General features: G+C 45.1%; 1 protein-coding gene across 1 annotated transcript in view; it reads left to right on the top strand.

The window, feature by feature from the left end:
* Positions 1 to 27224, top strand: part of LOC309550515 (titin-like) — a gene marked incomplete at its 5' end in the record, with an annotated part of 297613 nt that extends 270389 nt beyond the window's left edge. Inside the window, 5 exons of the mRNA XM_082250877.1 lie at positions 6111 to 6368; positions 23020 to 23274; positions 24107 to 24364; positions 26744 to 26817; positions 26908 to 27224. Coding sequence (XP_082107003.1) covers positions 6111 to 6368; positions 23020 to 23274; positions 24107 to 24364; positions 26744 to 26817; positions 26908 to 26985 — 923 coding nt within the window. The 3' untranslated portion in view covers positions 26986 to 27224. The remainder of the gene's footprint in view (positions 1 to 6110; positions 6369 to 23019; positions 23275 to 24106; positions 24365 to 26743; positions 26818 to 26907) is intronic.
* Positions 27225 to 27861: the final 637 nt, after the last annotated feature.

Genomic DNA, 27861 nt, shown 5'->3' with positions numbered 1-27861 from the left:
ACAAATTCATCCAACACTTTGACTGGACACCAATGATTCCCTGATGGGTAAAACGGGATGGTAACGGGGCGGCCCACCTGCCTGGTCTTGGTGCACTGGAGTGTCAAAACGTAATGATCCCCCCACTTGACCAGATCTCGTTTGAGGAGACATAAGCGCCCCTCTGCTGTGGAAGCTACCGTAAACTCCCCTGGCCTGAGAAAGCCGTAGAAGGCCAGATACATGGCAGCTTTCACAACTGTATTAGTAAATGGCTCAAAAGGGGCCGTGTCCAGCAAGTTGGAGAGAGCCCGGAATTTCTCCCCATCAATAGGCAACCGCCTGACCGAGGTATGGTGATCCACCTTGCCAATACCCTTCAGGAGGTTCTTTAGAGGATATGCCCTGAGGAAAGGCAAGGAGTTTGGCTGGAGCGTCAGGACATGGTGTTGGACACCCGCCAGATACAGTTTGATAGTACTGACGGATAATTTAAGCTGGAGGTGGCAAAAGGCAGCAAAGGCGACCATAGTCTGCACCGAGTGGTCGTCCAACCCGAATTCCACTAAAAACCTTTGGAAGATGGACATGGCTCGGTCATAGGCCTTCCTGGTGTTGGATGACAGAGCCATACGGGCCAACTCCCGTCCATGCACCACAATCCGGGCTAGTCCAGGACCAGTTCCTCGAACTCCAGGGTCCGCGTGGGGCATCTGTCGGCCGTCGGGTGGAGGGCGAAGAATACCTGCAATTTGGACCGGGAAAGAGCGTCATCGGCTGAGTTGGAGTGACCCGGAATATGCTCACAGTACAGAAAAAACTGGTAAGTGGCAGCTACCAAGGTCAGCCTGCGAACCAGCCTCATGATAGTCAGGGATGATGACCGGCCCTTGTTGATAATGTCACAGGCAGCCATGTTGTCACTAAAACATTTGACTGCCATCCCTGACCAGCACCTACCCCAGGTGACAGCTGCCGCCACAATAGGATATAACTCAAACAAAGCTGAGGTCTCCTGGAAAGCCGGCAAGGCAAGTGACTCAGCCGGCCAACTATCCCTGAACCATGAGTCCCCAAAGATGGCCGCGAACCCGGTATTGGCGGCCGCATCCGTCCAAAACACGGGGGACTGGGAAGAGATGGGCGGGATGAACATAGAGATGCCGTTCCAGCTTTCCAGAAACTCAACCCACATACCCAGGTCCACCCTGGCAGGGGGATCCAAGTGGGAGATGACGCCCTCCGGAAGACCTGGCAACAACCGCAGCAACCGGGAGATGAAGGACCTGCCCTGGGGGATGATGCGCATGGCAAAGTTCAATGACCCGATCAAGGACTGCAACTCTTTTCTCGAGAAAGACCCTAGTTCCAAAAACCTGCCAACCACCTCACGTAAGCGACTAAGTTTGTCCTCAGGGAGGCTGGACTGCATGGCGATGGAATCCAGGGTAATCCCCAAGAAATCCAACCTGGTGACAGGACCGACCGTCTTACCTGATGACAGAGGGACCCCCAAGGTGGAAAATAAGGCCATGGTACTCCTCAAACTGACCGGCGTGCAGTTGCTTCGCTCGACCAACAGGAAATCGTCTAAGTAATGCAAGACCGTGGGGCACCTGGATATATTCAGAAGGAGCCAGCAGAGCGCCTCTGCAAAGGTATTGAATATCCTAGGGCTGCTTTTGGACCCAAATGTCAGCCTGATAGCAAAATAATATTTCTCCCTCCACTTAACACCGTGGACGTGCCATAAGGAGGGGTGAATGGGCAGAAGCTTGAAGGCATTGGCGATATCCGTCTTGCTAAGCCAAGCAGCCCTACCAGCCCCTAAGATGGCCTGGATGGCATTGTCCATGGTGGTATAGTGGAGAGAGAACTCGGCTGAAGGAATAAGGGAATTAAGGCTAGGGTTGGGGGAAGAATGAGGAGCCGACATATCGATTATCAAACGTTTTTTATTGGTGTATTTACTCGTAGAGATACCGATGGGGTTGGTACGCCAGGAGGAGAAGGGGGGGGGCCGGGAAGGGACCTAACATGAACCCCTCCTGCACTTCCTTCTCGAGCAGTAGGTCCACCGACTGCGGGTCCTCTCTGGCTGACAGCAAGTTGGGACACTCCAATGTCCCAGAAGGAAGAGACACCAGCCCCGTGTGGAACCCTCCCAAGAACCCCTGAAACAGATACTCCACCAGGTGAGGAGACGGGTGAGCCTGCAGGTAAAATTCCAACACCTCAACCTTGACCCCGGTTAGTCATTGTTTATGGTTGATCCTGGACGGACACATGGATTTAGTATGGGCCCTGAAACAGATGGAACAAATATGGAGCAGCCTGCAGGCACTGAAGCTGCATGCCCCCCCCCCGTTAAAATTGTTGCAAACCTGGGCCTTACCTAAGAAAACGATGGGACGACCCAGCTTATCCCTAAGGCTACGCTGCTCTGACCTGCCAGCTCCCCCCCCCAGGACCCCGGCCGGGGAGGATTCCGCCTCCACGGGACAAAGGCTGGCAGAGTGTGAAGTGGAGGAGCATGTGGCACAGGAGGGAGGTGCCAAGCCTGCAAAGTGCCTGCAGAACAGCTCGGTGTCCAACAGGCTCCAATCAACCCGTACGTTGAATTGAGCCAAGGCCGCCGCCGCCTTGGCCGAGACTGACTTATGAAAGTCAAAGAAGGTGAAACCCCCGTATTTGTGCCCTAGATCCACGACCTTATGCAGGTAAAGATCTAACTCCTCCCGACAGAGTGCGGGTATACAGAACACAATACGTCCCTGTAGATACCGAAGGCAAGGACAAACTCTGGGATAGTGAGTTTTTTATTGAGCCTAGGGTCCCTGGCCTTCATAACTACGGACAAATCCCCGTAATTGTAGATTTTATTCTCGACCATGTCCTGAGAGGCGATGAGGAGAGCCACCAAGTTTACATCCTTCCCTTCCAAGATATCCTTGCGGAGAGAGCTGGGGGGACCATGTGGGCCGGGGTGATTATAGGAGAAACCGTAGAAGAGGGCAAGAGGGGAACTGGGGGCCTACCCTGATCACTAGCGGGAACTGGGGTCAGCACCGGCAAGGAAGGGGGAGGACCCCCTTGAGCAGGACTGGCATCCTCCAGCTTAGTCAGCCTATCTCTGATGGACTGCAGGGAAGACAGGATAGAGTCCAGGGTCCCTTGCATAGCTGACGTACAGCCCTGAGAGCTGGTGCCCAGTCCAGGATCTTCTGGATGTTCCATCATCAACCTGAAAAGTTCCGCTTTCCTTGCCGTGGCTGGGAACGGGATACCCTTTTGGCGTAGCACCGCCGAGATTTTCGGAATGGTCCAAGACCCATATGAACCCAGCGGAGATGGAACCCGACGACCCCTGGGGGTACCAGATCTGACTGGGGTGCTGGGCCTGGCTGGCGTGGAGGGGGATGAAGATCCTTCTTCCAGGATGGCTCCTTGAGGCCCGCTGTTGAAGGAAACAAAAAATAAAATGCCCAAGTCCGATTAACGACCGTAACGTGTTAGGAGAATCACTGGCTGGCTAGCTAGTGCCCAAAGGCGAAAAACTTAACTACCCCGTGATAGGTGAGGCCCTGCTAGATGCCAAGCGGCTGGTGAGAGGCTCTACCTATGATTTTGGCCGAGGGGCGTGAGCCACTGACATGGTGGCGGGAAAGTTGGCCTCTCGGTGACAGTACAGAATCAAAACGAGTGGCCGTGACAGGTGAGGCCCTAACTATAAACCCATGAGAAGGGTGGAGCGAGGCGCTAGCTTTGGTTTGGCCCGAGGGGCGGGAAAATCTCAGACGAGATTGGGAGGTTGGCCTCGCGGGACCAGCTATGAAGGGGGGGACTATAGGGCCAGCACCTGAACCCTAACAGCCAGTTTAAACTCGCCCTATGGGGGAGGGGGGGAACAAACATGACAAGAACAACACAGTTGGAGTGCAACAGCAAAACAGTGCCTACGAGGAGGACAAATGACATGAAGTGTGGTATGTGCACAGAGGTGATGAACATGTGACGATGCACAGGAACCAAATGGCGTCCGCAGGTGAATCATGGAAAGTGTGGAACGAGCCTGAAGTGTAACCGGAAGGGGCCTAACCACCGGGCGCAAGCCAGACCAGTGAATAAGCGTGAGGAGGCCAAAGAGAAGAACTGGCCTAACAGTGTCTATGGGTGATGCCAGTGGCGTCTGTGAAGACTAGATAAGCGGAGCCGTGTGGTACACAAGGAACCTGAACCTGAAGTAGTACCTGATGCCGACGGCGAAGGACATGAAGAGAACCTGAAGGAAAAAAGGCAAACGGTCAAGGGGGGTCACCCATACCCCCCACTAGAAACATAACATGTAACCAGGAACCACACAACCCTGCAATGCTAATGAGACCCCCCCCAACCCCCGAGCACCAACCCCCCCCCACACCGTACAGCAGAGCGACCCCCCCCCCCAATACCAGGTACCCGTGTAACAGAACCGGGCGCAGTAAAGCAGGAGGACATGAGATGAGGTAACCGAGGCTAGCAGGCAGGCAGTGAGTGCAGGGGAACATGAATAATAAAAGGTAGCCGTGGCCTATCAGAGAGGCAGGCAGTGTGTGCAAGAGCCAGTGTAATGGAGTAGCCGTGGCCTCATAGGGAGGCAGGCAGTGTGTGCAAAAGAGCCTGTGTGATTAGCCGTGGCCTACAGGGAGGCAGGCAGTGTGTGCAAAAGAGCCTGTGTGATTAGCCGTGGCCTACAGGGAGGCAGGCAGTGTGTGCAAGAGCCTGTGTGATTTAGCCGTGGCCTTACAGGGAGGCAGGCAGTGTGTGCAGGAAAGTCTTCCCCCCCCTCCCCCCCCATACCCTGCAGGTACCTGACCCCCTGCTGAACAGCGGGGAGAAGCAGCAGAGTAGAGCTGGCAGCTAGACGTGCAGACGGCGGCCGCAGGCAGAGGAGATGGGGCGGATGGCCGTGAAGGACGAGCACAGGCGGAGGAAGTGCTGGGATGCACCGCAGGAATAGGGGAGCCCGGCGCCAGCAGCGGTGTCTCCAATCACAGGTCCCGACCGGAAGTCCGGTCCACGATACAGCGGTATCCGGCTGACGTCAGGTGACCAACAAGAACACCTGACCAGCCGAGTGACGATCCGAGCAGCAGCAGGCCGGTATAGCGGAGGGGCGGCGCTATAAAGCCCGCTAGCTCCTCCCACAAATACCGGCCTGCGGCCGAACACTTGTCATAAAGCTTTGTGAATTGAGCCTATTGTCTAGCTATGATATTTTCCATATGCATTCCTTATTTTTCTAATTTTCTTCTCTTTGCCCTGTCCCTTAGGATGGATATCTACCAAATCAGTTGGATCTGTTTGTAAAGGATAGGATCATGATTTAAGGACAGACATTGGGGTTGATTTAGCAAAGGCAACTATTGCACATGATTGAATGATGGAAGTCAGCAGAGCTTCCCCTGATTTATTATTTTTTATTTTTGGAGCAACTGCCATTGCAGAGTTCAACTGCAGTCTTTTTGCCTTTAGTAAATCAACCCCTATGGTCCTAACGTGATATTAAAACTTCCATTTTTTTTTTTTTGTTAAATTAGCAAACATCAATGCACATACTCTCCATCACCAGCACACCATGGAACGTCTATTGCAGTCCAAAGCTTTTATTGCAGAGGTCACATCACAAGAGAACAAGTGCAACATTTCAGAGCCACACATGCCTAACATGGGGGTCCTGGGCAGCTTCAGAAAGTTGTACTTGTTCTTTTTTGATGTGATCTCTGCAATGAAAGCTTTGGACTGCAATTGAAGTCCCAAGGTGTACTGGAGAGTCTGTGCATTGATCTGTCATATCCAATGTCCAGCTGGTAGTGATCCAGAAATGTGCCTATTGATACAGACTGTGGGGCTCAGCCTAATAATCCTTATGCATTAAGACCAAATATTTAGTACTTGAACAATATGTGTACGCAATCTTTGGAAATAAGTATCAACTTTGCTCAATTACTTTATATCCAACTACTCTAATTTGTTCTCAGGACATGAAAAGTGCTGTGTCCCTGTTACACACTTGCTTACTTACAGTTTCATAATTCACCATAGCCTCCTAATAACGGTTTTACACTGAACTGCTGCTTTGTTTTTTGTAGTACCTGACAAAGTACAGAGTCTTACAGTTAACAATATCAGCACCACTTCTGTATCTCTGAACTGGCTACCACCTACTGGAAATGCAAGTTCCTACCAGATCCAGATCAAGGAAAATTCATCTTTCAGTGTAATTGTGCCCACAACATCTTTTACCATACAGAATCTGACACCTGGCAATTATTACACCTTCTTGGTCTCTGCCCTTGTTGAAGGAAACAGCATCAAAGGAGACAGTGCTGTGACAGTTAACTACACAAGTAAGTGTCTGTGGGAAAGTACAACTCAATCTATTGATCAGAGATATTTAGCTTTTTATTAAATTAGTTAGTAGATTCTGGGACAGGATCTGGAGGAAAAATTTCTATCACAGAAAATTGACCAACATAAAACAAATAATTATAGGTTCTGTATTTCGTAGTGCCTCATTACTCTTGGCTGTTTCCTTATATTTTATGTCATGCACAATGTGTTTTGTCATTTTCATCAATAAGATCCAGGTTCAGTAAGATGTGGAAATTTCACTGGCTGAAAAAGAAAGCCTTTGCTTGTCATAAAGCTTTGTGAATTGAGCCTATTGTCTAGCTATGATATTTTCCATATGCATTCCTTATTTTTCTAATTTTCTTCTCTTTGCCCTGTCCCTTAGGAGGGATATCTACCAAATCAGTTGGATCTGTTTGTAAAGGATAGGATCATGATTTAAGGACAGACATTGGGGTTGATTTAGCAAAGGCAACTATTGCACATGATTGAATGATGGAAGTCAGCAGAGCTTCCCCTGATTTATTATTTTGTATTTATTGGAGCAACTGCCATTGCAGAGTGCAACTGCAGTCTATTTGCCTTTAGTAAATCAACCCCAATGGTCCTAACGTGATATTAAAACTTCCACCTTTTTTTTTGTTAAATTAGCAAACATCAATGCACATACTCTCCATCACCAGCACACCATGGAACATCTATTGCAGTCCAAAGCTTTTATGGCAGAGGTCACATCCCAAGAGAACAAGTGCAACATTTCAGAGCCACACATGCCTAACATGGGGGTCCTGGGCAGCTTCAGAAAGTTGTACTTGTTCTTTTTTGATGTGATCTCTGCAATGAAAGCTTTGGACTGCAATTGAAGTCCCAAGGTGTACTGGAGAGTCTGCGCATTGATCTGTCATATCCAATGTCCAGCTGGTAGTGATCCAGAAATGTGCCTATTGATACAGACAGTGGGGCTCAGCCTAATACTCCTTATGCATTAAGACCAAATATTTAGTACTTGAACAATATGTGTATGCAATCTTTGGAAATAAGTATCAGCTTTGCTCAATTACTTTATATCCAACTACTCTAATTTGTTCTCAGGACGTGAAAAATGCTGTGCCCCTGTTACACACTTACTTACTTACAGTTTCATAATTCACCATAGCCTCCTAATAACGGTTTTACACTGAACTGCTGCTTTGTTTTTTGTAGTACCTGACAAAGTACAGAGTCTTACAGTTAACAATATCATCACCACTTCTGTATCTCTGAACTGGCTACCACCTACTGGAAATGCAAGTTCCTACCAGATCCAGATCAAGGAAAATTCATCTTTCAGTGTAATTGTGCCCACAACATCTTTTACCATACAGTATCTGACACCTGGCAATTATTACACCTTCTTGGTCTCTGCCCTTGTTGGAGGAAACAGCATCAAAGGAGACAGTGCTGTGACAGTTAACTACACAAGTAAGTGTCTGTGGGAAAGTACAACTCAATCTATTGATCAGAGATATTTAGCTTTTTTTTAAATTAGTTAGTAGATTCTGGGACAGGATCTGGAGGAAAAATTTCTATCACAGAAAATTGGCCAACATAAAACAAATAATTATAGGTTCTGTATTTCGTAGTGCCTTATTACTCTTGGCTGTTTCCTTATATTTTATGTCATGCGCAATGTGTTTTGTCATTTTCATCAATAAGATCCAGGTTCAGTAAGATGTGGAAATTTCACTGGCTGAATAAGAAAGCCTTTACTTGTCATAAAGCTTTGTGAATTGAGCCTATTGTCTAGCTATGATATTTTCCATATGCATTCCTTATTCTTCTAATTTTCTTCTCTTTGCCCTGTCCCTTAGGATGGATATCTACCAAATCAGTTGGATCTGTTTGTAAAGGATAGGATCATGATTTAAGGACAGACATTGGGGTTGATTTACCAAAGGCAACTATTGCACATGATTGAATAATGGAAGTCAGCAGAGCTTCCCCTAATTAGTGTGGAGCGAACACGGACTGTATTATTTGGGTTCGTACCGAATAATTGGATTTTTGTTACCCGAACACAGACCCAAAAACTTTACTGTATGTTCGGGTTTAAAATCTTTGTTCGGTCATTTTATTTCCTGTTTTGTATGTAATGGCGCACTTTTAATGGCGGGCTTTCAACAGCCAATCAACAAGCGTTTAACTGGTGTGCCTTAAGCCATCCCGGCCATGCCTACTAATGTATTAGTAGCTGTGATTGGCCATCTGAAGCATGTGACCATGTCTTTATAAGTTCGAGACCCAGCGCGCTGCGTCATTCTGCTGTAGTATTATGGAGAGCACACATCATACGTGCTGGCTGCTGATTAGGGACAGACAGTGATTCTGTGAAAAATTGTGTCCGAAAAGAATGCAGGGATAGGTCGGAGTGCAGGCAGGGAAAGTTATTAGAGCATTTTAGGGAGAGGCTGGAGCGATTAGGCAGGGACAGTCTACATCGATTTTGCTGTGTGGGGGGTGGTGCAGTGAACGATCTTTTTGAGCATTTTAGGGACAGGCTGGAGATTAGTGATGTCGCGAACCTAAAATTCACCGTTCGCGAACGGCGAACGCGAACATCGGCAAATGTTAGCGAACCGGCGAACCGGGCTAACCGCCATAGACTTTAATCGGCAGGCGAATTTTAAAACCCACAGGGACTCTTTCTGGCCACAATAGTAATGGAAAAGTTGTTTCAAGGGGACAAACACCTGGACTGTGGCATGCCGGAGAGGGATCACACAAAAAAAAGTTCTTAAAAATTGTAATTTTTTTGATAGAGAGCCAATTATTGGAAAAATTTAAAAAAAAATAAAAAATTTCTTTGGATTTAGCATCTGGTGGGTCTAAAAAGTGTACCTGTGAAGTTTCAGCTCTGTAGCATGTCCGGAACCAGAAAAAAATATGAATTAGGTTTAGGGCTAGGGTTAGGCTTAGGGCTAGGGTTAGGGTTAGGGTTAGGGTTAGGGCTAGGGTTAGGGTTAGGTTTAGGGTTAGGGTTTTTTTATGGCTAGGCTTAGAGGGTTAGGGTTAAGGTTAGAGGGTTAGGGTTATGGTTAGAGGGTTAGGGTTAGGTTTAGTGTTAGGGGCTAGGGTTAGGGTTACGGTGACCCTAACCCTAGCCCTAACCCTAACCCTAACCCTAGCCCTAATTCTATTTTTTTTCTGGTTCTGGACATGCTACAGAGCTGAAACTTCACAGGTACACTTTTTAGACCCCCCAGACAATAAATCCAAAGAAATTTTTTTTTTTTAAGTTTTTTTTTTTTTTAAGTTTTCCAATAATTGGCTCTCTATCAAAAATGACAATTTTTAAGAACTTTTTTTGTATGATTTAGTGTCTAGGGGGTCTAAAAAGTGTACCTGTGAAGTTTCAGCTCTGTAGCATGTCCAAAACCAGAAAAAAAGATAATTTTTCAGTAGAGCAGGGATGGTGGGAACCCCTTTTACACCTATATGATCTTTTTTTCCTAGTTCTGGACATGCTGCAGAGCTGAAACTTCACAGGTACACTTTTTAGACCCCCCCCCAAACAATAAATCCAAAGAAATGTTTTTTTTGTTAAGTTTTTTTTTTTTATTTTATTTTTCCAATAATTGGCTCTCTATCAAAAATTAAAATTTTTAAGAACTTTTTTTGTGTGCTTTTGGGGACAATATATATATATATATCACAGAACAAAAAAAATTACACAAATACCAGCCCTCAAAAGGGCTTTTGGGGACAATAGATATATATATATATATATATATATATATCACAGAACAAAAAAAATTACACAAATACCAGCCCTCAAAAGGGCTTTTGGGGACAATAGATATATATATATATATAGATATATATATATATATATATCTATATATATATATATCCAAAAAAAAAAACCCTCAAATACCAGCCCTAGGAAGGGCTTTTTGGGGTGCTGTCCTTACAGCAGGAGTGTACCAAGAACACTGGCTAACAAGACCGGGAACTGTCCCTAGCTTTAACAACAGCAGCAGCACCAGCACTTTCCCTGCTCTCAGTAACACAGAAATGATCTAAAATGGATGCTGCCCTTGCTTATTTATAGGAGGTGGGAGGGTGTGGGAGGGAGGTATGCTGATTGGCCTGGAATGTGTCTGCTGACTGTGATGTTCAGGGTCAAAGTTTGCCTCAATGATGATGTATAGGAGGCGGACCGAACATTGCATATGTTCGCCCGCAGCGGCGAACGCGAACATGCGAAGTTCACCGGGAACTGTTCGCCGGCGAACAGTTCTGTACATCTCTACTGGAGATTAGGCAGGGACAGTCTATATCGATTTTGCTGTGTGGAGGGTGGTGCAGTGAACGATCTTTTTGAGCATTTTAGGGACAGGCTGGAGATTAGGCAGGGACAGTCTACATCGATTTTGCTGTGTGGGGGGTGGTGCAGTGAACAATCTTTTTGCCCTCACTTGAGCCCACTGAGGAGGAGGAGGAGGGAGAAAAAAAATCAATTTTTATCAGTCAGTTGTGTGCTGCGTTCATCAGCTATATTTTACTACGAGTTAAAGGGGAATTTTTTTTCCCCCTTCATAGCCTGCTTGCTGCAGTGCTGACTCTGAGCTGACTGTGACATAAGACACTGCTGTGTTCACATGTGCTATTGAGTGATTTTCAATTTTATACACTTTTTTCTATTCCACTATTCAATATACACCGTTTTGGGTTAAAAAAATTAAATTGTGGCATAGTCTGTACTAATCTATTTAAAAATTACAAACTTAAAGGGGAATTTTCTTTTTTTTTTCCCTTCATAGCCTGCTGCAGAGCTGACCGTGACATAAAACTTAAGACACTGCTGTGTTCACATGTGCTATTGAAAAATCACCAATTTTATATCATATATTTTCTATTCCGCTATTCAATCTACACCCTTTGGGGTAAAAAGAATTAAATTGCGGCATAGTCTGTATCGGTACATGTGAGATACACCTTTCATATTTTTGGGGCGCATCTTACACCGCCGAGGATTGCAGGGTGCTTCAGTTTGCCTCCTGCCTGTTCCGAACTCCTCCTACTCCTCATCCTGCCTTTAGGGTACAAAAAATTGTAATCGGGGCCTAGTCTGGGTTTGTACGTATCAGATACACCTTTTGATATCATATTTTCTATTCCGCTATTAAATCTACACCCTTTGGGGTAAAAAGAATTAAATTGCGGCATAGTCTGTATCGGTGCATGTGAGATACACCTTTCCAATTTTTTGGGCACATCTTACACCGCCGAGGATTGCAGGGTGCTTCAGTTTGCCTCCTGCCTGTTCCGAACTCCTCCTACTCCTCATCCTGCCTTTAGGGTACAAAAATTGTAATCGGGGCCTAGTCTGGGTTTGTACGTGTCAGATACACCTTTTGATATCATATTTTCTATTCCGCTATTCAATCTACACCCTTTGGGGTAAAAAGAATTAAATTGAGGCATAGTCTGTATCGGTACGTGTGAGATACACCTTTCCAATTTTTTGGGCGCATCTTACACCGCCGAGGATTGCAGGGTGCTTCAGTTTGCCTCCTGCCTGTTCCGAACTCCTCCTACTCCTCATCCTGCCTTTAGGGTACAAAAAATTGTAATCGGGGCCTAGTCTGGGTTTGTACGTGTCAGATACACCTTTTGATATCATATTTTCTATTCCGCTATTCAATCTACACCCTTTGGGGTAAAAAGAATTAAATTGCGGCATAGTCTGTATCGGTACGTGTGAGATACACTTTTCCAATTTTCGGGGCGCATCTTACACCGCCGAGGATTGCAGGGTGCTTCAGTTTGCCTCCTGTTCCGAACTCCTCCTACTCCTCATCCTGCCTTTAGGGTACAAAAAATTGTAATCGGGGCCTAGTCTGGGTTTGTACGTGTCAGATACACTTTTTGATATCATATTTTCTATTCCGCTATTCAATCTACACCCTTTGGGGTAAAAAGAATTAAATTGCGGCATAGTCTGTATCGGTACATGTGAGATACACCTTTCATATTTTTGGGGCGCATCTTACACCGCCGAGGATTGCAGGGTGCTTCAGTTTGCCTCCTGCCTGTTCCGAACTCCTCCTACTCCTCATCCTGCCTTTAGGGTACAAAAAATTGTAATCTGGGCCTAGTCTGGGTTTGTACGTATCAGATACACCTTTTGATATCATATTTTCTATTCCGCTATTAAATCTACACCCTTTGGGGTAAAAAGAATTAAATTGCGGCATAGTCTGTATCGGTACGTGTGAGATACACCTTTCCAATTTTTTGGGCACATCTTACACCGCCGAGGATTGCAGGGTGCTTCAGTTTGCCTCCTGCCTGTTCCGAACTCCTCCTACTCCTCATCCTGCCTTTAGGGTACAAAAATTGTAATCGGGGCCTAGTCTGGGTTTGTACGTGTCAGATACACCTTTTGATATCATATTTTCTATTCCGCTATTCAATCTACACCCTTTGGGGTAAAAAGAATTAAATTGCGGCATAGTCTGTATCGGTACGTGTGAGATACACCTTTCCAATTTTTTGGGCGCATCTTACACCGCCGAGGATTGCAGGGTGCTTCACTTTGCCTCCTGCCTGTTCCGAACTCCTCCTACTCCTCATCCTGCCTTTAGGGTACAAAAAATTGTAATCGGGGCCTAGTCTGGGTTTGTACGTGTCAGATACACCTTTTGATATCATATTTTCTATTCCGCTATTCAATCTACACCCTTTGGGGTAAAAAGAATTAAATTGCGGCATAGTCTGTGTCGGTACGTGTGAGATACACTTTTCCAATTTTCGGGGCGCATCTTACACCGCCGAGGATTGCAGGGTGCTTCAGTTTGCCTCCTGTTCCGAACTCCTCCTACTCCTCATCCTGCCTTTAGGGTACAAAAAATAGTAATCAGGGCCTAGTCTGGGTCTGTACGTGTGAGATAGATACACTTTTTGATATCATATTTTCTATTCCGCTATTCAATCTACACCCTTTGGGGTAAAAAGAATTAAATTGCGGCATAGTCTGTATCGGTACGTGTGAGATACACCTTTCCAATTTTTTGGGCGCATCTTACACCGCCGAGGATTGCAGGGTGCTTCAGTTTGCCTCCTGTTCCGAACTCCTCCTACTTCTCATCCTGCTTTTAGGGTACAAAAAATAGTAATCGGGGCCTTGTCTGTGTTTGTACGTGTGAGATACACCGTTTGATATCATATTTTCTATTCCGCTATTCAATCTACACCCTTTGGGGTAAAAAGAATTAAATTGCGGCATAGTCTGTATCGGTACGTGTGAGATACACTTTTCCAATTTTCGGGGCGCATCTTACACCGCCGAGGATTGCAGGGTGCTTCAGTTTGCCTCCTGTTCCGAACTCCTCCTACTCCTCATCCTGCCTTTAGGGTACAAAAAATTGTAATCGGGGCCTAGTCTGGGTTTGTACGTGTCAGATACACTTTTTGATATCATATTTTCTATTCCGCTATTCAATCTACACCCTTTGGGGTAAAAAGAATTAAATTGCGGCATAGTCTGTATCGGTACATGTGAGATACACCTTTCATATTTTTGGGGCGCATCTTACACCGCCAAGGATTGCAGGGTGCTTCAGTTTGCCTCCTGCCTGTTCCGAACTCCTCCTACTCCTCATCCTGCCTTTAGGGTACAAAAAATTGTAATCGGGGCCTAGTCTGGGTTTGTACGTATCAGATACACCTTTTGATATCATATTTTCTATTCCGCTATTAAATCTACACCCTTTGGGGTAAAAAGAATTAAATTGCGGCATAGTCTGTATCGGTACGTGTGCGATACACCTTTCCAATTTTTTGGGCACATCTTACACCGCCGAGGATTGCAGGGTGCTTCAGTTTGCCTCCTGCCTGTTCCGAACTCCTCCTACTCCTCATCCTGCCTTTAGGGTACAAAAATTGTAATCGGGGCCTAGTCTGGGTTTGTACGTGTCAGATACACCTTTTGATATCATATTTTCTATTCCGCTATTCAATCTACACCCTTTGGGGTAAAAAGAATTAAATTGCGGCATAGTCTGTATCGGTACGTGTGAGATACACCTTTCCAATTTTTTGGGCGCATCTTACACCGCCGAGGATTGCAGGGTGCTTCACTTTGCCTCCTGCCTGTTCCGAACTCCTCCTACTCCTCATCCTGCCTTTAGGGTACAAAAAATTGTAATCGGGGCCTAGTCTGGGTTTGTACGTGTCAGATACACCTTTTGATATCATATTTTCTATTCCGCTATTCAATCTACACCCTTTGGGGTAAAAAGAATTAAATTGCGGCATAGTCTGTATCGGTACGTGTGAGATACACTTTTCCAATTTTCGGGGCGCATCTTACACCGCCGAGGATTGCAGGGTGCTTCAGTTTGCCTCCTGTTCCGAACTCCTCCTACTCCTCATCCTGCCTTTAGGGTACAAAAAATAGTAATCAGGGCCTAGTCTGGGTCTGTACGTGTGAGATAGATACACTTTTTGATATCATATTTTCTATTCCACTATTCAATCTACACCCTTTGGGGTAAAAAGAATTAAATTGCGGCATAGTCTGTATCGGTACGTGTGAGATACACCTTTCCAATTTTTTGGGCGCATCTTACACCGCCGAGGATTGCAGGGTGCTTCAGTTTGCCTCCTGTTCCGAACTCCTCCTACTTCTCATCCTGCTTTTAGGGTACAAAAAATAGTAATCGGGGCCTTGTCTGTGTTTGTACGTGTGAGATACACCGTTTTATAAAATTTTTCCTATTCCGCTATTCAATATACACCCTTTTGGAGTGTAAAAAATTAGATTACGGCACAGTCTGTATCGGCACGTTTGAGATACACCTTTTAAATTTGTTTGGCGCATCTCCTTCCACCGCCGAGGATTGCAGGGCGCTTCAGTTTGCCTCCTTTTCTGACCTCCTCCTACTCCTCTTCCTCATCCTCATCCTCCCTTTAGGATACAAAAAATTGTAATCGGGGCCTAGTCTGTGTTTGTACGTGTGAGATACACCGTTTTATAAAATTTTTCCTATTCCGCTATTCAATATACACCCTTTTGGAGTGTAAAAAATTAAATTACGGCATAGTCTGTATCGGTACGTTTGAGATACACCTTTTAAATTTGTTTGGCGCATCTCCTTCCACCGCCAAGGATTGCAGGGCGCTTCAGTTTGCCTCCTGTTCCGAACTCCTCCTACTCCTCTTCCTTATCCTCCCTTTAGCGTACAAAAAATTGTAATCGGGGCCTAGTCTGTGTTTGTACGTGTGAGATACACCGTTTTATATCCTTGTTTTCTATTCCGCTATTCAATATACACCCTTTTGGGGTGAAAAAAATTAAATTGCGGCATACTTTGCATATTTGACTGTGAGATACACCCGTTGTATTTGTATACTGTTTTTCTATTCCGCTATTTAATAAACACCCTTCTGGGGTAAAAAAAATTAAATTGCGGCATAGTTTGCATATTTGACTGTGAGATACACCCGTGCGATACTGTTGTTGTTTTGTTCTGCTATTCAATAAACACCTTTCTAGGGCAAGATCATAAATTAAAGAAATATAAGGAGACCTTCAAATAGGGGCCGTGGCCTGGGTCGTGGTGCTGCTGGTAGAGCTCCTGTTGCAAGGAGAGGATGTGGTCGATCTGTGTCAGCTACATGCACAAGTGAAACACCTTCCTCAAGTGTGAGTAGGCGACAGAACCTGCAGCAGTATTTGGTAGGGCATCATGCGCCTCTACAAGTGTTGAGGCCAGAACAAGTAGAGGCGATAGTAGATTGGTTTGCTGCTGACAGTGCCTCCAGTTCCTTCACATTGTCTCCCACCCAGTCTACTGCAGAAAGGTCAGAGTTGGCACCTGCAGCCGATGTCCAACCGTCTTTCACCTCACCCCCTTGCAAATCAGGCAAGCAGTCTGAGCCCCAAGTCATGCAGCAGTCTCTTCTTCTTTTTGATGACTCTGTCAGCAGGGTTTCCCAGGGCCATTCACCTAGCCCTGCCCCAGAAGTGGAAGAGATTGAGTGCGGCGATGCCCAACCACTTATTTCTCAAGAGGAGTACATGGAAGGACCATCGCAGCACGTCTCCGATGATGACGAAACGCAGGTGCCAACTGCTGCGGCACTCAGAATTGTGGAGACCGACAAGGAGGGCAGGGGTGAAGACTGGGTGGAAGATGATGTGGAGGACGATGAGGTCCTCGACCCCACATGGAATGAAGGTCATGCAGGTGACCTGAGTAGTTTGGAGGAAGAGGCGGTGGTCGCACAGAGCCACCAGCACAACAGAAGAGGGAGCAAGGTGCAGAAGCGGAGCGGCCGTGCCCTAGACACTACGCATGCTACTGCCCAACGCAGCAAGGGACCGAGCGCACCAAAGCCAGCTCAAAGGAGTTCTCTAGCGTGGAAGTTCTTCAGAAAATGTGCTGATGACAGGACACGAGTGGTTTGCACCCTGTGCAATCAGAGCCTGAAGCGAGGCATAAACCTTCTCAACCTGAGCACAACCTGCATGATCAGGCATCTATGTGCAAAGCACGAGCTGCAGTGGAGTAGACACCTTCAAAACCAAGAAAGGTCACTGGCTCCTCCTGCTTCCTCTTCTGCTGCAGTCTCGGCCTCTTCATCTACCTCTGTAGTGATACCGGCACCTGCCACCCCCCAAACAGACGATCTGTCAGCAAAACCACCACCTCGGTCCCCAACCATCTCCACAATGTCCCGTGGAAGCGTTCAGCTTTCCATCTCCCAAACACTTCAGAGGAAGAGGAAGTACCCCCCTACCCACCCGCGATCCCTGGCCCTGAATGCCAGCATTTCAAAAATCTTGGCCTTTGAAATGCTTTCATTCCGTCTGGTGGAGACGCACAGTTTTAAAAGCCTTATGTCGGTGGCTGTCCCACAGTACGTCGTGCCCAGCCGCCACTACTTTTCCAGGCAAGCCATCCCTTCCCTGCACAACCAAGTAGGGGAAAAAATCAGGTGTGCACTACGCAATGCCATCTGTGCCAAGGTCCACCTAACTACCGATACGTGGACCAGTAAGCACGGTCAGTGGCGTTATATCTCCCTAACGGCACACTGGGTAAATGCAGTGGCGGATGGGCCTGAGGCGGATAGCAATTTGGTGCATGTCCTTCCACCACCGAGGATTGCAGGGCGCTTCAGTTTGCCTCCTGTTCCTAACTCCTCCTACTCCGCTTCCTCATCCTCTACCGCCTCCTCATCCGGTCAGCGTAACACCTTCACCACCAACTTCAGCACAGCCAGGGGTAAACGACAGCAGGCAGTTTTAAAACTTGCCTGTTTGGGAGAAAAAAACCACACACCGCGCAGGAGTTGTGGAGGAGCATGGAACAGCAGACAAATGAGTGGTTGCTGCCAGCGAGCCTCAAGCCCGGCCTGGTGGTGTGCGATAACGGGCAAAATCTCATAGCAGCTCTGGGCCTAGCCGGTTTGACACACATCCCTTGCCTGGCGCATGTGCTGAATTTGGTGGTGCAGAGGTTCCTTAAAAATTACCCCGATATGTCAGAGCTGCTGCAGAAAGTGCGGGCCGTCTGTGCGCACTTTCAGCGTTCTCACCCTGCTGCTGCTCGCCTGTTAGCGCTGAAGCGTAACTTCGGCCTTCCCGCTCACCGCCTCATATGTGACGTGCCCACAAGGTGGAACTCCACCTTGCACATGCTGGAAAGACTGTGCGAGCAGCAGCAGGCCATAGTGGAGTTTCAGCTGCAGCACGCAAGCGTGAGTCGCTCTGCGGAACAGCACCACTTCACCACCAATAACTGGGCCTCCATGCGAAACCTGTGTGCCTTGTTGCGCTGTTTTGAGTACTCCACCGACATGGCCAGTGCCGATGACGCCGTTGTCAGCTTAACTATCTCACTTCTATGCCTCCTTCAAAAAACGATTCGGGCGATGATGGAAGAGGATGTGGCACAGGATGAGGAGGAGGAGGAGGAGGAGGATGAAGAGGTAACATTTCCAAGGCTTTCAGGGCAGTCATTTGCAAGTGGCTCCGATGGTGGGTTCCTGCACACACCAACGCCAGGTACACAATTGTCCAGCAGGGGCCCAGTTCTGGAGGATGAGGAGGATGAGGAGGAGGAGATGGAGGAGGAGATGGAACCATGTTCACAGCAGGGTGGCACCCAGGCCAGCTCATGGCCATCACTGGTGCGTGGCTGGGGGGATACAGAGGACACAGACGATACACCTCCCACAGAGGACAGCCTTTCGTTGCCTCTGGGCAGCCTGGCACACATGAGCGATTACATGCTGCAGTGTCTCCACAACGACCGCCAAGTTGCCCACATTCTAACTTGTGCTGATTACTGGGTGGCCACGCTGCTGGATCCCCGTTACAAGGACAACGTACCGTCCTTAATTCACTCACTGGAGCGTGATCGCAAGATGCGCGAGTACAAGCGCACGCTGGTAGACGCAATGCTGCTGGCATTCCCACCTGATAGCGGGGCCACAGTGGAAGCACAAGGCCAAGGCAGAGGAGGAGGAGGAGGAGGAAGAGGTCGCCAACGCAACCAGGGCACTGCCAGCACCTCAGAAGGCAGGGTTAGCATGGCCGAAATGTGGAAAAGCTTTGTCAGCACACCACAACAAACAGCAGCACCAGCAGCTCATATGGAACGTCTTAGCAGGAGGCAGCATTTCACCAACATGGTGGAGCAGTATGTGTGCACACGCCTACATGTAGTGAATGACGGGTCTGCCCCCTTCAACTTCTGGGTCTCCAAATTGGGCACATGGCCTGAGCTTGCCCTTTACGCCTTGGAGGTGCTGGCGTGCCCTGCAGCCAGTGTATTATCTGAACGTGTATTTAGTATGGCTGGGGGCATTATCACAGACAAGCGCAGCCGCCTGTCCAGAGACAATGTGGACAAGTTCACGTTCATTAAAATGAACCAGGCATGGATCCCACAGGACTTTTCCATACCTTGTGCAGAATAGAGATGGATACCGACCTTACCCAGCCATTGTTATATTTTTGATCTTTCTCACTCTATTGGGGTGTACCCTAATTTAAAATGACTGAAAAAAAGCAGTGTTGGCTACCTCATCCCCCTCCACCGCCGCTTCAACCTACACCGCCACATCCACCGCCACCTCAACCTCCCTCCTACTCCATATGGGCCTCGTCCTTCACAGATGAAGAAAATTGTTTTATTTTTCTGTTTTTTTTTGTTGTTTTAAGTTATTTCCCTATCCACATTTGTTTGCAGAGCACTTGCCATGCTCTTAACTACGTTTTGCTGCCATTTGCAGCACTCTAGCCCTTTCCATTGGTGTTTTAGAGCCATTTTAGTGACTGAAAGTTTGGGTCCCCATTGACTTCAATGGGGTTCGGTGTCCGAGTAAAGTTCGGAAAAAGTCCGGGACACGGACCCGGACTTTTTTTTCAAGTTCGGGCGAACCCCCCCGAACATGGACATCCAGGAGTCCGCTCAACTCTACCCCTGATTTATTATTTTGTATTCATTGGAGCAACTGCCATTGCAGAGTGCAACTGCAGTCTTTTTGCCTTTAGTAAATCAACCCCTATGGTCCTAACGTGATATTAAAACTTCCACTTTTTTTGTTGTTAAATTAGCAAACATCAATGCACATACTCTCCATCACCAGCACACCATGGAACGTCTATTGCAGTCCAAAGCTTTTATTGCAGAGGTCACATCACAAGAGAACAAGTGCAACATTTCAGAGTCACACATGTCTGACATGGGGGTCCTGTGCAGCTTCAGAAAGTTGTACTTGTTCTTTTTTTATGTGATCTCTGCAATAAAAGCTTTGGACTGCAATTGAAGTCCCAAGGTGTACTGGAGAGTCTGTGCATTGATCTGTCATATCCAATGTCCAGCTGGTAGTGATCCAGAAATGTGCCTATTGATACAGACAGTGGGGCTCAGCCTAATACTCCTTATGCATTAAGACCAAATATTTAGTACTTGAACAATATGTGTACGCAATCTTTGGAAATAAGTATCAACTTTGCTCAATTACTTTATATCCAACTACTCTAATTTGTTCTCAGGACCTGAAAAGTGCTGTTTCCCTGTTACACACTTACTTACAGTTTCATAATTCACCATAGCCTCCTAATAACGGTATTACACTGAACTGCTGCTTTGTTTTTTGTAGTACCTGACAAAGTACAGAGTCTTACAGCCAACAATATCAGCACCACTTCTGTATCTCTGAACTGGCTACCACCTACTGGAAATGCAAGTTCCTACCAGATCCAGATCAAGGAAAATTCATCTTTCAGTGTAATCGTGCCCACAACATCTTTTACCATACAGTATCTGACACCTGGCAATTATTACACCTTCCTGGTCTCTGCCCTTGTTGGAGGAAACAGCATCAAAGGAGACAGTGCTGTGACAGTTAACTACACAAGTAAGTGTCTGTGGGAAAGTACAACTCAATCTATTGATCAGAGATATTTAGCTTTTTATTAAATTAGTTAGCAGATTCTGGGACAGGATCTGGAGAAAAAATTTCTATCACAGAAAATTGGCCAACATAAAACAAATAATTATAGGTTCTGTATTTCGTAGTGCCTCATTACTCTTGGCTGTTTCCTTATATTTTATGTCATGCGCAATGTGTTTTGTCATTTTCATCAATAAGATCCAGGTTCAGTAAGATGTGGAAATTTCACTGGCTGAATAAGAAAGCCTTTACTTGTCATAAAGCTTTGTGAATTGAGCCTATTGTCTAGCTATGATATTTTCCATATGCATTCCTTATTTTTCTAATTTTCTTCTCTTTGCCCTGTCCCTTAGGATGGATATCTACCAAATCAGTTGGATCTGTTTGTAAAGGATAGGATCATGATTTAAGGACAGACATTGGGGTTGATTTACCAAAGGCAACTATTGCACATGATTGAATGATGGAAGTCAGCAGAGCTTCCCCTGATTTATTATTTTGTATTTATTGGAGAAACTGCCATTGCAGAGTGCAACTGCAGTCTTTTTGCCTTTAGTAAATCAACCCCTATGGTCCTAACGTGATATTAAAACTTCCACTTTTTTTTTTTGTTAAATTAGCAAACATCAATGCACATACTCTCCATCACCAGCACACCATGGAACGTCTATTGCAGTCCAAAGCTTTTATTGCAGAGGTCACATCACAAGAGAACAAGTGCAACATTTCAGAGCCACACGTGGGGGTCCTGGGCAGCTTCAGAAAGTTGTACTTGTTCTTTTGTGATGTGACCTCTGCAATAAAAGCTTTGGACTGCAATTGAAGTTCCATGGTGTACTGGAGAGTCTGTGCATTGATCTGTCATATCCAATGTCCAGCTGGTAGTCACTACAACCCCTGCTACAGATGAGCCTAGTGATCCAGAAATGTGTGCAACGGGAATATAGACAAAAATATTAATACACATGTCATACATAACTGCTCTGTGAAATGGTTTTGCACAGAGCAGCCCTGATACTACTCTTCTTGGTCCTAACTTCTCTCCCTCACTGAGTGCCCTCACTGAGTGCCCCCATAGAAAACTGCTTTCTATTGAGGCACTTGTGCAGGCTTGTTCCAGAGCCAAACTGTCTGTACCTATTGACACAGACAGTGGGGCTCAGCCCCACCCTCAGACCCCTCATCATAGGATTTGATTGACAGGAGCGGGAGCCAATGGCTTTGGCTGCTATTAATCTGCGCACTAAGGAAAGAAAGAGCCAGGAAAGACAGCTACTCTACTGCATATGGCTGGATCAAAAGTGGGCTCAGGTATAACTGTAGTAAATATTGTTAAATACTCACTTTTACTCACTTTTAAATTATTGTTTACTACCAATAAAGTGCATTTAGTCTGGCAAGTTCATAAGAAGTGTCTACGGAACTCTTTAGAACTTCATTCCTCCTCCACGCGACAAATGTCAGCGCTTTCTCTAAATTCATGTACCTGTTTCTAATAGGTAAATATCCTCCATCCTCAGTGCATCTAAGCTCCCTTCCTGCTACTGCAGTTGCCACACAGACAGCTGAGTGGCAGAGGATTTTTTTAGTTTGGTGGACAGAGCCCGAGAGGGATTCAAAGACACTAATTTCCCATCAGGTCATCTCTCTCCTTGTGAATAACAGCAGGCAGTGGGCAGATTCCATAGCCAAAAAACAGCCTGCTTTTGGCTATAGAACTGCCTACCATAATTTACAAGGAGATGGTATTTGTTGAAGATAAAATCAGTTTAATATCATTAGACACAATTCACAAAGCTAAAACACCAAGATAAGTATACTTGGTTTTAAAATAATGACAGATATTTTTAAGTAAGTCCAATAAGATGTGACAATTTCACCCATGTGGCTAAATTAGAAAGCCAAATACTTGTGTCAAAGCTTTGTGAATTGAGCCTATTGTCTAGTAATACCATATTTCCATATGCATTCTTTATTTTTCTAATTTCCTTCTCTTTGCCCTGTCCCTAAGGATGGATATTTACCGAATAAGTTGGATCTATTTGTAAAGTTAGACTTATGTTTTAAGGATAGGCTTAATGCATGGAGGACAGCTTGTTTTAGCTTAAGTACTGTATGTACACAATCTTTGGAATTAATGGTTAATTTAGCTGAATTATTTTATACCAAACTACTCTAATTTGTTTGTAGTACCTGAAAAAGTACAGAGTCTGACAGCTAACAATATCAGCACCACGTCTCTATCTCTGAGCTGGCTAAAACCTACTGGAAATGCAAGTTCCTACCAGATCCAGATCCTGGAAAATTCATCTTTTAGTGTAATTGTGCCCACAACATATTTTACCATACCGAATCTGACACCTGGCAATTATTACACCTTCCTGGTCTCTGCCCTTGTTGGAGGAAGCATAAAAGGGGACAGATCTCAAGTAGTTAAGTACACAAGTAAGTGTCAGTGGGAATGGACAGGTAATTATGATCTGGCAGTATAAAAAATATGCTTTTATGCATATGCAGCTTTTATTAGATCAGTTGGCATATAAAAAATGTTGACTTTATGACTAGATGATAATTTTTTTTATTAATGGAAAGTCATTGTGTGATGTTTCACAGCTGTTTGTATTCTGGATTGTTTGCTTTTTGCATGACATGCAAAGAATAATCTTGAATCAGCTCAAATAGACTAATTACTTTGCAAGGAAAGTTGTACTTTGCAAAAGAAGTTTTCCCAGAAAGAAGCGAATTAGGTGAAGCTCTGTTGACTTCCATTATCCGTTCATTAGGCAAACCGAACAGTCTATTTGCCTTTAGTAAATCAAGCCCATTGTGTCTCTGTGGGTAAGCGTGTGTAAATGGATGTTGACATCCAAGTCTGTTCAGGTCTGCAAAAACAACCCTATAAAGGTTTGTCTCCCTTTTTAGTTTTGCAGACCCAAACAGAATGGATCAGATGAGATGAACACTGATGCAACTACACATCCACCCTCCCATAGAGGTTGCATAGGTTTGTTTTTCCTCCATGGAGGGAAGATTGGAATGGACATGGATGTCACAAAAGTGCTCTGATCCGCTCTGGTCAAACTCAACGGGGGACCTGTTTACAGATTCCCCGCTAACATGGAATAGGAGTTTGCTACGTGAGAGTGCTTAAAAGCTAGTATACTTGATCCCATAGTATAGAAAATAAACATTGTATAAAAAAAACTGCTTTTACACATAAAATGTCAAAAATGTCAAAATGACCACAGATTTGTATTTATTGTTCTGTTCTTCACAGAGCCTGGAACAGTCAAGAACTTGGTCACACAGAATATCACCACAGATACAATATCTCTGATCTGGGAGAAACCAGATGGAAATGTCAGTTCATATATGATTCTGATCAAGGAGAATTCAACATTCCAGTCAAACATTACAACAAATTACATCACTATTAGTAACTTACAACCTGGAAATAGTTACACATTCCTGGTCTTTGCTCTCACTGATGACTCCAGATTACAGGGAGACAATGTATCAATGATTGCTCGACCAAGTAAGTACAGGATTTAACATATACCTTTGTTAAAGTGGAACTACAATGCATCTGAGCACCACAAACCAAAAACCTTGTTTAATTAATTTATTAATATTCAATGCAAACTCGCTCATCCATCCATGTCTTTATGCTTTATTTTGTTGAGAAATCACTTTAAATTACACCCCCCCAGCATTTCTGGTGGTGGCTATCTTGAGAAAGGGCAGATGATTCATGTAGCATTTGCTTCCTGGAATCCATCTGCCCTTAGTTCAGGCATGCAGACAGGAGGGTGTGTTTAACTTAGAAAACCCCTCCTCCCCTCTTGAAGACCCCTGAAATGTATGACATAATTTATCTAACCAGTAAGTAACTGAAAAAATAAAAAAAATAATAAAAAGTTTAAAACAAGTAAATATGATAAACTTTGCTATCTACAGTATTTTTTAATGTAATGTAACAGAGGGGATGAGTCTTTAATCACTTGCTGACCGCAATATAGCCAAATGACAGCTGCAAGCATGGTCGTCCAGTTTTGGGAGGGCTTATATTGACATCCCCCGAGAACCACACCCCTCCGCGTACCCGTGGAGGTGCACACACAGCTGATCACAGATCAGGTTAAATAGCCAATCACAGCGGCTATTTACCATGTGATCAACTGTGTCCAATCACAGCTGATCACGATGTAAACACACTTGCTGTTTATCAGCATTCCTTTCCTCACGCTGTCACAGCACGAGGGAAGGGGAGGGCTGGTAACCAGCAAGTGTGAAAGGGGACATTCACAGTGATAATCAGGCCACTGTTTATCAGTATCCTGATTATTAGTGCAGCGCCATCAATGCTGCCTATCAGTGCTCATCAGTGCCCCTATAAGTGCTCATCAGTGCCACCTATCAGTGCAGCCTCATCCGTGCCACCTCATCAGTGCCCATCATTTCAGCCTATCAGTGCTGCCTATCACTGCCCATCTGTGCCACCTCATCAGTGCAGCCAATCAGTGCAGCCTCATCAGTGCCTCCTCACCAGTGCCCACCAGTGCTGCCTTATCAGTGCCCATCAGTGCAGCTTATCAGTGCTGCCTATCAGTGCCCATCGGTGCAGCCTCATCAGAGCACATCAGTGAAGGAGAAAAATTACCTGTTTGCAAAATTTTATAACAGAAACTAAGAAAAACATATTTTTTTCCAAATTTTTGGCCTTTATTTGTTTAGCAAAACATGAAAAACCCAGAGGTGATTTAATACCACCAAAAGTAAGCTCTATTTGTGTGAAAAAAAGGATAAATATTTCATATGGGTACAGTGCTGCATGACTGCGCAATTGTCATTCAAAATGCAACAGCGCTGAAAGCTGAAAATTGGCCTGGGCAGGAAGGGGAGTAAAAATGGGCAGTAGGCAAGTGGGTAAAATGATATGATAAGCTTTGGATTAGTTTACATCAAAATAACAATAAATGTTATACTTACCTGCTCTTTGCAGTGGTTTTGCACAGAGAAACCCAGATCCTCCTCTTCTCAGGCCCTCCACTTGTGATTTTGGCCCCTCCCTCCTGCTGAGTCCCCCAAGAGCAAGCAGCTTGCCATGGGGGCACCAAGGAAGGCTCACTCCTGAGCCACTGCTCTGCATGTTAATTAAAACACAGAGGCCCTGCCCCTCTCTCTCTCCTCATTGGCTCACTGGCAGTGATTGACAGCAGTGGGAGCCAATGGCTCCCGCTACTGTCCCAGCCAATGAGGAGGGAGAGTCCCCGGAGAGCCGAAGCTCTCATGCACAGCGCTGGAGGAAGATCAAGCTCAGGTAAGTTGGGGGGTTCCTGCACAGAGAAGGTTTTTTACCTTCATGCATACAATGTCTCTTCTAAGATCATTTCCCCTGCTTAGTCTTTTATATCCTGGACACAGCCAGATTTTGACAAGTTATACTCACATTTCCTGCGCTGCTTAATACTTTTAAACAATGTACACCCTCTATTTTTTTAAATAATTATATTTATAGATTTAGTCAGCTGTTATATACTAATACATGTAAGAGATTCTAAATGCTCCCTTTTATTTTTTTTAAAATACCAAACATGTCATACACAAAGCACCCTGATCCTTCTCTTCTCAGGTCCCGCACTGGCGCTCCAGGCTCCTCTATTCCACCAAAGCCACTATAAAGAGAGCATGTCTCAGCCCCACCCCCTTCTCCCTCCTCACTGGCTGTGATTGACAGCAGCAGAAACCAATGGCTTCCGCTGCTGTGTTTGAACCAAGGAGGTTATCTAAATCACTTATACTACATTCCTATGATGTCTCACATCCCACCGCTAATAAAAAAAAAAAACAATTACTTTATGTCACAAATCCTGTCTGATTTTTATTTATTTTGTGTTTTGTTTTTTTATTGCAGATTCCATCAGTTTTATTATTTCATTAGCTTATCAATCAAGCGTTCTCAATGGTGAAACCTTAATAATTAACCTGGTAAGATATGATACACATATTATTTGTTTTAAATGTACTGAAATGCATTTGTAAAGTAAACTGCTAGTTACATTGTCTATTTTCTTATAGATAAACGAAATTCTTCAAACCAAGTTTCCAAACCAGAATGTGACAGCGGTCATTAAAAAAGTACGTAAAATCAGCTAGCAGTAACACATCCAAGCATTGGATACAATGCCACAAATGTCTTCAATGAAGCACTGAAACATTCTGAAAACTCAAGAAATCATGGAAAATAGAAAAGTATTTTTTTACCCAGTTTTCCACTTAAGTATTAAAGGACTTTACATTTTATAAATGAAACATGAACTTTTTAAACAGAATGTCCTGTTTTTTATTGCTCTACAAATTGGATTTAGGCTCCATGCACACTAAGCTAAAAAACTGCTGGAAAAAAAACGCTGGATAAAAAGCGCCGGCAATAGCTTTTTGTAGCAGTGTTTTAGGAGCGTTATTAGCTTTTTGCAGTAAAAGGAAAAAAGAGCTAAGGAGCTAGAAGTGTTTAAGGGCGTTTCTGCTGGAAAAATGCTTCAAGAAGCTCTACAAAAACATTTTTTTCTCTGCTCCTAGACGCTGAAGCTCATAAAATGTTACAAGCCTAAAGTAGTGTGCATTGACACATAGGGATAATACTATTTAGCTTCTAGGAGCAGAAAATAAATGCTAGTGTGTGTGTGGAGCCTTAGACTGTCATGTATTTTAATTTAACATTACATTAAAATGTACAAATAAATAATAAAAAAATCATAAAAATACATCTGTCTGTTCATTGTTTTTATCTAATTGCTTTATTAATGTGAGAATCCAGGGACTGAGAGAGAGCTTGTACATACTGGTCACCAGTTCCTCGGTCTTTGTAGGGTGCCAACTGGAGTTGTGGCTCTCCAAGTGTTTTGAAAGCCAAGAGTCACAAGGCTGTTTAGTGTGGACTTGTACTGTAGATATTGCATCTGTAAACCTCTCGATTGTCTGCTACTGTACCAGGCCTCTTCTCTGCTGGCTGCACTGCTCTGCTCTTCTATT

Source organism: Pelophylax lessonae, assembly GCF_965119305.1.
Source record: "Pelophylax lessonae genome assembly, chromosome: 3".
Taxonomy (NCBI): domain Eukaryota; kingdom Metazoa; phylum Chordata; class Amphibia; order Anura; family Ranidae; genus Pelophylax; species Pelophylax lessonae.
The sequence above is the reverse complement of the archived record's forward strand: the minus strand, read 5'-3'. Positions and strand labels throughout refer to the sequence as shown.